The 9,595-nt window shown below is 49.8% G+C and overlaps 1 protein-coding gene across 1 annotated transcript; it reads left to right on the top strand.

Moving 5' to 3' along the window:
* Positions 1-700: 700 nt before the first annotated feature.
* ETV7 (ETS variant transcription factor 7) lies at positions 701-6,042 on the top strand (the record flags this gene model as incomplete). Its single annotated transcript, XM_079712637.1, is given in 7 exon segments — positions 701-836; positions 839-976; positions 2,747-2,841; positions 2,845-2,889; positions 5,713-5,794; positions 5,797-5,812; positions 5,925-6,042. Coding segments are annotated over 7 exon segments (630 nt in total).
* Positions 6,043-9,595: the final 3,553 nt, after the last annotated feature.

The following is a 9,595-nucleotide window of genomic DNA, read 5'->3' as shown; positions in this document are numbered from 1 at the left end:
AGTCCATACAATGACCTCCCTGCCCTCTGCTGTCCTCTCCCACTCCTCTCCCTCTTGCTCATGCTTCTCCAGCCACACCAGCCTCCCTGCTCATAGAACAAGCCAGAGACACCCCTGCCTCAGGGCCTTTGCACTTACTGTTCCCTCGGCCTTGCAATCTCTTCTCTATATGCCCACATAGCTCACTCGTCTACCTCCTCAGGTGTCTGTTCAAACGTTATCATGTCTGTGAGGCATTTCCCAGAATTCCCTATTTGCCTTGTACAGTAGTGCTTTATCCCTTCCCCCCATATTGTATACTACTTCTATTTCCTTTTTTATTTTAATCATCTGTCTTCCTCCCCCTCCCTACCCCACTAGAATATAAAGCTCCATGAGGGCAGAAGCTCTTTTCAGTTTAGTGATGTGTCCCCAACATTCTTAGAACAATGCCTGTCTCACTGAAGTTTCTCCATCAATAGTTATTGGGTGGATGAAGAGGGCACCTGGGTTCTGGACCTGGCTCTGTCACCTCTTGGCATTGTGAACAATTTTACAGATGAGGGAGCAGGTTTGAGAATCTAAGTCACTTGTCTGGGAGCTAGGGTTAGCACCTGGGCTGTCTGGCCCTCACCCACAACCTCCAGTGCTTCCCTTACCTTCTAACCAGGGGCTGGGTGTGGGGAGAGCACTAGGAGTGCAGCCCCACGGGCTCCTGCGCATGTCACTGAGGGGGTCTGGGTTGGGGGAGGCTCTGGGCCCAAAGAATCGATGGTGCTCCTCTGCTTGCAGAGGGGATCGGGGCCTCCTGCAGCAGCCACCAGCCCTGGGGCTTGCCAGCTCCTTGAGCCATGTGGATGCCCTGGCCTGGCCAGCTGGCCCCTCAGCAGGCAGGAGTCCCTCAGTTTATCTCACTGTGTGGAGCTCAGCTGCAGGGCTGAGGGAGTCTCCTCCTTCCCCACGATGCCACAGGCCCCCATTGATGGCAGGATCACTGGTGAGTAGGAGGCTGTGCTCCCCTGGCACACAGGAGGGAGGTGTGCTGAGGCTGAGTCCCGGAGGCGGGTGGGTGACAAGGAGGAGGGTTATTTTGATCTGGGGAATGAGAGGGTCTGTGCTTGGCAGTGGTGTGTGGAGTGACTCTCCTGTGTGCTGGTCACAGCAGGCACAAAATGCTGCCTGGGATTGCCAAGCCCACCCTATGTCCAGGCCAGGGACGATTTACCAGTCATAGTTCAGACAGTCAGACTGGCCTAGAGTATGCCCCCTCCCCCTTTAAAACTTTATTTTTATAATTAATTTTTAAAAATTAATTTGTTTTTGGCTGCTTTGGGTCTTTGTTGCTGCGTGCGGGCTTTCTCTAGTTGTGGTGAGTGGGAGCTACTCTTTGTTGCAGTGCGCGGGCTTCTCATTCCAGTGGCTTCTCTTGTTGTGGAGCATGGGCTCTAGGCATGTGGGCTTCAGTAGTTGTGGCTCACGGGCTTAGTTGCTGTGCGGCATGTGGGATCTTCCCAGACCGGGGATCGAACCCATGTCCCCTGCATTGGCAGGCACATTCATCACTAGGGAAGCCCAAAAACTTATTTATTTTTAAAATAGTTGAGTGTTTACTATGTGCCAGGCATGGTTCTAAGGCTTTTATTTAACCCCACAACAGCCCTCTGAGGTTGGTATTATTATTAGCCCCATTTTACAGATAAGGAAAATGAGGCACAGAGAGGTTAAGTGACCTTCCCATGGTCACACAGCAGTAAGTGGCAGAATTGAAGTGTGAATCCAGACAGTCTGACTCTAGGGCCTGAGCTCTAATCAGGTGATATACTTCTCCACGTTCATTGTTAAAGGACTGACTAACAGACAGGTAACTAGATGGACTGACAGATAAGCTGACTGCCTTCCCAAAGTGTGTTTTCTAGTCATGGTGGGGCCACTACATTTATCCTAAGACACCACAGAGGGGGCAGAAGCTTAGCTCCTGGGTTGAAAGTGACTGGGAGTCACTGAAACACAGTTATTTAATTTTAATATAATGCTTAACATTCTTTGAGTACTTACTCTGTACCAGGCACTGTGCTAAGGGTCTTTTGGTCGATTATGTGACTTAATCCTCATATCACCCAACACAAGGAAACTATGGCTCAGAAGAAGTCCGGTAACCTGCCCCCCATGCCCGAGCCAGGTGGCCCAGGTGGGACTTAAGAGCTTGCGCTCAGGCTCCCTCTGCCACTTGCCCTTCATGATAGGGCATGCCCTTCATGCACATTCGATTTTCCAGAACCTCCTACTAGGGTGCTGGCTGGATAGGATGGATGTTACAATCCTGATTTAATAGAGATCCAGGAGGTTGAGTGACTGGGCCAGGGGCAGAGAGGGACCTGGAGACAGGGTTCCAACCGCCAGCCACTGGCCAGTGCCCCTGCCACCTGCCCCCGGGCGAAGGGAGTTGGCTTTGGTGTCTGAAGAGCTGGGTTAGGCTCCCCATTCTGCCTGCTCCTTAGGAGTCTGGTGACTGGGATATGTCCATACCTCTCTGAGCCCATTTCCTCATCCCTTCCTGGGGGTAAAGGTCTCCACCTGTTAGAGTCAGGATGATTGAATGAGACGAGTAATAAGGCCCCACGCGTGGCTGTTTCTGTTAGTACCGTCGTCTTCACCATCCCGCTGCACGCCTGGGCCCTGGCTTCGAGAGCCCCAGAGCACCTTTCTCATGCTTGTCCTCACAGCTCCATGAAGGCGCCCCGTCTGCACCCTCTGTGCTCAACTGCAGACTGCCAGCTGCTGTGGGATTACAAGTATCAGCTGCTCTCTGACACCTGGTACGAGCCCTACATCAAGTGGGAAGACAATAATGCCAAGATCTTCTGAGTTGTGGATCCAAATGGGCTTGCCAGATTCTGGGGAAACCACAAGGTGAACCTCAGCCAGCGGGCAGGATGGTCTCAACACACATGACAGGGCAGGGCTCACAGTGGACCCCTCAGCACTAGGGGACAGGCCTCAACTGATGGGAGCTTCACCAGCAGCCCCAGAAGTGTTGGGATCATTTTTTTCTTAAATTTTTTTCTTTTTTTAAAAAATTTTATTTACTTAGTTTTTATACAGCAGGTTCTTATTAGTTATCTATTTTATACATATTAGTGTATATATGTCCATCCCAATCTCCCAATTCATCCCCCCACTCCCCACCCTCACTTTCCCCCCTTGGTGTCCATACGTTTGTTCTCTACATCTATGTCTCAGAAGCCTTGCAAACTGGTTCATCTGTACCATTTTTCTAGGTTCCACATATATGTGTTAATATACGATATTTGTTTTTCCCTTTCTGACTTACTTCACTCTGGATGACAGTCTCTAGGTTCATCCACGTCTCTATAAATGACCCAATTTCGTTCCTTTTTATGGCTGAGTAATATTCCATTGTATATATGTACCACATCTTCTTTATCCATTCGTCTGTCGATGGGCATTTAGGTTGCTTCCATGACCTGGCTATTGTAAATAGTGCTACAATGAACATTGGGGTGCATGTGTCTTTTTGTTTTTTTTTGTTTTTTTTGGGTTTTCTTTGCGGTATGTGGGCCTCTCACTGTTGTGGCCTCTCCCGTTGCGGAGCACAGGCTCCAGACGCGCAGGCTCAACGGCCATGGCTCACGGGCCCAGCCGCTCCGCGGCATGTGGGATCCTCCCAGACCGGGGCACGAACCCGTGTCCCCTGCATCGGCAGGCGGACCCTCAACCACTGCGCCACCAGGGAAGCCCGCATGTGTCTTTTTGAATTATGGTTTTCTCTGGGTATATGCCCAGTAGTGGGATTGCTGGGTCATATGGTAATTCTATTTTTAGTTTTTTAAGGAACCTCCATATATTCTCCATAGTGGCTGTTGTTGGGATCATTTTATTTTGGGAGATTCCGAGGGACAGGCAGTTACTTCTTGAGGATGGGGACTGTCCCTGGAACTCAGGAATCTTGCCTTCTAATTGCTTAATTCCACCTTTGCTTAGCATTTGAGGCTTTCAAAGCACGCTTACATGAATTGTGCATCATTTGCTGTTAAGCCAGATGAGGAAGCTGGTACCCTGGAGGAAGCTGGGACAGAAACCCAGGTCTCAGGCCCCGCAGGATCATCAGCTGTCAGGGCTGGAAAGGCCTGGGGATGACCGAGGCCGGCATTCCTAACGCGAGGAGCGCCCATACCTAAATGGGTGTCTGCCAGGGGATTTTAGGTGGTTTACTCCAAATTCTAATAATTATTTATTTTAGTAAGCATTAGGATTACAAAATTTAACTACTTTGTCAATCTCATGATTGACAGTGGTGATATAAAACCAGTGTGCTGGTCTATAAATAAATTCATTTAGGTTAAAAAGAGTCTTTAAAGGAAACTATTAACAATAATGATCAGACTTCCCCGCTGGCTCAGCGGTTGAGAATCTGCCTGGCAATGCAGGGGACACAGGTTCGAGCCCTGGTCCGGGAAGATCCCACCTGCTGTGGAGCAACTAAGCCCATGCACCACAACTACTGAGTCTGTGCTCTAGAGCCCGCAAGCCACAACTACTAAGTCCACATGCTGCAACTATTGAAGCCCTCGTGCCTAGAGCCCGTGCTCTGCAACAAGAGAAGCCACCACAATGAGAAGCCCCGTGCACCACAGCGAAGAGTAGCCCCTGCTCGCCACCATTAGAGAAAGCCCATGCACAGCAACAAAGACCCAACATGGCCAAAAATAATAAATAAATAAATTAAAACAAACAAACAAAAAACCAATAATGATCATCTGCAATATATAGCATCTCCTAAAATGGCATAGCATTTGATTGCCAAGCACTGCTCAGAGGGCTTTGCCTGTATTAACTCATTTAATCCTCACAGCAACCTCATGGGGTGGATATTATCAGATGGGGAAACTGAGGCACAGAGAGGCGTATCAACTTGTCCCAGTGTTTGCAGCCAGTAGGTGGCAGAGCAGAGACCTGAATCCAGACCATGAAGCTCTGGGCCCCACCCTGTTTTGTGGCCTCTGGGTAGTGCTGGTGGCTGGAAGGATGCAAATGACTAAAGTTTGGGTGTGCTTAACTGGAGGGAGGGAAACTGAGGCCCCAAGAGCAACAATTTCATTTAGTGAGCACAGACCACATGTTAAGCACTGTGCTAAGTGCTCTCATGGATTAGCTAATTTAATGCTCACAACAAATCTGTGAGATTGATGTTTTTAACTTCATTTTATAGCCGGGGCAACAGAGGCAGAGAGGTAAAGAAACTTATCCAAGGTCACACAGCTGCCAAATGGTGGAGCTGGGGCTTTAACTGACACCAAAGCCCAGCCTCTTTGTCCCTACTCTGCACAGTCCACTCCCCAGAGAGAGGAAAAACTGACTTGGTCAGAGTCACACAGCTAGGTGGCAAGGCCCTCATGCTACCCCACCATGCTGTCTCTCCTACTAACTATATATTTATTTGTTACTACTCGTGACATTTGCCATTTAAAAGCAACATGCAATTCACTCCTGCCCCATGGGTCTCAGTCAAGTAGGTGACAGAACCATCCCATTGTTTCTCTCCCCGGCCTTCCCCTGCCTTTCTCCTTCCCAAGGCATGAGAACTTTCATATTCCCTAACAGACCCCTGGGCTGAGGGGCTTAAGAAACCGTCCAGTCCAACCTGCTCCCTCCCAGGCCCGGAAGGAGAAGGGTGGGGAGTGGGGGGTGATGTGGGGCTGCTTTTCCTTCCAGAAGCAGGTGAACGTGACCTATGAGAAGATGTCACATGCCTTGTGCCCCTACCATAATCTGAACATCATTAAGAAGGAACCCGGCAGAAACTCCTGTTTAGGTGAGTGGCCTAGGGGCCAAGATGTCAGGGGGAGGAGAGCTGGGGTGGGGTGGCCTGGAAGCCCTCTGCAGCTGGGGCAGGGGCTGATTTGCAGCTGGGGCCTGAATTCCAGATTTCTGAAGACACCCAGGAAGATCAATCAGGACAAGGGCAGCAGCAGGGAGCTTCTGGAGAGCCAGGAGCAGGACAGGGTGGACTTCAAGGAGGAGATGCTGGAAGTCTCTCTGTGAAGGACATGTGGACTCCAGACACCAGGCACCAATGGGGCAGAGACTGAGTCTCCCACGAAAGCAACTAGCTGTTCCTCCCTCCTCCCAGGGCAGCAGGGAACCCCAGCTGGGTTTTGCACTCTTGGATCAGAGCTGGTGTCTCAGACCTCAAAGCTGCCTGGGGACCTGGAATAGCTGAGAACCGGCAGGCCTCACCTCCAGGACACTGTGGGGGAATTCTTTGGGTAGGGCAGCCCTGGTTGCTAAGTGGGAGCACAGGGAGTGAACTTTCTCCCTACCCTGCCCCTTAGTACCTGCCCAGCTCAGGAGAGGAAGCCAGTCGCTGAGAGAACATCCAGCCCAATTCCTTCAATTTATGGAAAAAGGAAGCAGAAGTCCCTCACTGAGCCTCAGTTTTCCTCATCTGCAAAATGGGCATGCTCATGAAACCCACCCTCAGGGGGCTGGTGCATGAAATGGAAAAAAGAATTACTGCTTTGTCAACCTTAGTAATGATAACAATGATGATGCCTGACAGTTAAGTGCTTACCATGTGCCAGGCCTTGTGCCAAGGGTTCTACCTATATTTTATCTCATTCAATTCACATACCAACCACCGGAGGCTTAAAGATGGGGAAATGGAGGCAGAGGCTTGCAGAGCTGGGATGCTTCCCTCAAACCCAGTGCTGTGACCTGTTTTCTTTTAGTGCCTCTGAATGTAATGGGCACTTCTCAAGCAGAGGCCATAGCCCTACCTCTCTGCCCTCAGCATCTTCATAAACAGTTTATTTCACCTGGCCCAACTCCCTTGTCCTCAGTTTTCAGTCCTTGGCGACTCTGATCATGACCCAGTAAAGATCGCCCACCCCGCCCACATCCTGGCTTCCTATGCTCCTACACCCGTATCTGCCAATTGACCTTGGGCAAGTTATTCTATCTCTTTGGAGCCTCATGTTTCTCATCTGCAAAATGGGGATGCTATTCCTAACCCGACCTCACAGGATTCCCAGAAAACTTGAATAAGATCGTAGTTGTGAAGTACATGACTGCCATATAAGGAGTTAAGAAAACTCTGCAAACCCAAAGCTGCTCTAAAGCATGAATATGCCTCTGCCATTGGTTCAGCTCCTCCTCACTGTTCCCCAGCCCCCCAGGTAACTCCTGATGGGGTCAGAGCCTCTGCCCTTGCAACCGCAGGGAAGCTGGGGGAGAAAGGGAAGGGAGTGTTTTCAGTTCACTGAAAACAGAACTTCCTGGATTCCCATCTTCTTTTCTGGAAGGAGGAAACCACCTCTGCCTCTTGCCTCCAGCAGGTCAGGAAAACACCCCCACCGGCCACCCCCATCTGGCTGGGCCTGATCTGGCCTTGGGTCACTGTAGCCAAGAAGCTGATTTGGGACTCAAAGCTGTGACTGCTCATAAGCAGGGAAAATCCTGGCTTAGTCCCGTCTTGGGCCCTGGACAATTCCACACTAGAAGGGGCCAGGCAGGGGCCTCGGCCAAAAGGTTTAGCAGGAAAATCCTAGGTCCCTTTAGTCTTCCTGAGACTATTCCATCTCCTTGACTTTGCTCCAGGATGAACCCATGCCCCATAGCTTTTCTCATCATCCCCAGCCCAGAACTACATAAGTGGACTGGGAGGGACCATCGAAATCAACTTGTCCAGCCTCTCCTCTTACAGACAAGGCAGCTGAGGCCAGAGAGGGGGAGTGACATGCCCAAGGACATACAGCCCAGCTCAGCATGCTGCCTTCTCACGGTGCCTCATTTCTGACTGTCTCGCATCTCATGGGTCCAAGATGTAGAGGTTTAAATAAGAGGATGGACTCATAAGTCACTTCTTCCAGTTATGATGTTGGCATCTGCCTACTGTTGTGTTAATGGTTGTCAACAGCTGCATATCCCAAAGACTATGTCTTCACGGCGGGGGCGGGGGGAGTGTTAAATCTCACCCAACGCTGGGACCGTTGGGGCCAGGAGTGAGCAGTGGGCTTGAGCAGAGTCCACCACCCCAGACCCCAGATCCCTGGACTCTCCACTCAGCTCTGGACTGAGCTGCACCCCGTTTCTCCAGGAACTTTAGGCCCTGGCCTGGGATGGATGCCTGGGTGCCAGGAATAAAGGGATTCATTCAGCCTTTCCTTCCATGAACATTAATTGAGCACCTCCTGTGTACCTGGCACGAGAGGAAGCTCTGGGTTTATATCCATTTTTTACACAATTAAATTCCTGAAAAGTGGTGGGTCACTGAAAACAACATATATCAAGATGGACTTCCTCACAAATCATCTTAACAAGCAGGAAATAGAGTCCCATGGTTTGAAAAAGTAGCCAGCCACGTCCTTTTTTGCCAGATTACATTAATGTCGACAGGAAATAAAGAGTTCATGAAAAAAAAGTGAGCATATTAAGAAGTTCATGATACAAGTCACTGTCTCCATCCAGTCAAGCCATTTACAGCACTAACCCAGGAGCATGGGCTCCATCATGTCCACCTTCTCCTTATGTGGATTCTTTTTTTTTTAAGATTTTTTTTTGATGTGGACCATTTTTAAAGTCTTTATTGAATTTGTTACAATACTGCTTCTGTTTTATGTTTCGGCTTTTTGGCCACGAGGCACGTGGGATCTTAGCTCCCCAACCAGGGATCGAACCCACACCCCCTGCATTGGAAGGCAAAGTCTTAACCACTGGACCACCAGGGAAGTCCCTCCTTATGTGTATTCTTGCCAACAAAGTCTTTTTCTCTTGAAAGGAAGCTCCAGATCTAGCACTTCCCCCCAGCTTTACTGAGACATGACTGACGTATAATGTTGTGCGACTTTAAGCTGTACAACGTCCACCACTTTCTCCCATCCTAGTGGCCCTGCCACGTCTCAGGCTCTTACTGCAGGAAGCCTGGGCTGATGCTGGTGACCTAACATCTTTCTCATGCAGGATCCTAGTTGTGACGCCTTTCTTGGCTTCTTCCTCTGGTTCCTCCCTATGGCGTTAGTCTACATTTTCTAGTCAAGTGTTCTCTTAAGTTTTATAGAGACACACAGAAAACACACACACAGAGCGAGGTCCTGATGCCTCCAAGCCATCCAGGGTCTGGTCGTGAACGTGAAGGTGGCCCAGGCTCAGGAGGAGCCCTGTGCAATGCTGGTGTCAGGTCCCCTCGGTCCCCTCCTCCACACTGGCTTGACCACTCAGTTTGATGACCTCTGAACTAAGCCACTCCTGGGACAGCCCCAAGATTTGGGTGGGGAGTTTTAAAGTGGGTTGTCCTGAAATCAGAATATGCATGTTTAAAAAATATTTTTATTTAAAAAAGTTTTATTTATTTATTTAGGCTGCACCACTCAGCATGCGGGATCTTAGTTCCCTGACCAGGGATTGAACCTCCACCCCCTGCAGTGGAAGCTTGGAGTCCTAATCACCTGACCGCTGGGGAAGTCCTCAAAATATGTTAATCGTGATTTTAATTTTTTAAATTCCCTAATGCTTGTAAATTAACTGCTCCTATGGGGAGGGCTGGGGGTGGTATACAAAGGAGAGTTGGGCCCTGCCCTTGGGAAGTTCACACATCAGT

The sequence above is a fragment of the Hyperoodon ampullatus genome (assembly GCF_949752795.1).
Source record: "Hyperoodon ampullatus genome assembly, chromosome: 10".
Taxonomy (NCBI): Eukaryota; Metazoa; Chordata; class Mammalia; order Artiodactyla; family Ziphiidae; genus Hyperoodon; species Hyperoodon ampullatus.
This window is presented reverse-complemented; position numbering and strand designations above follow the sequence as displayed.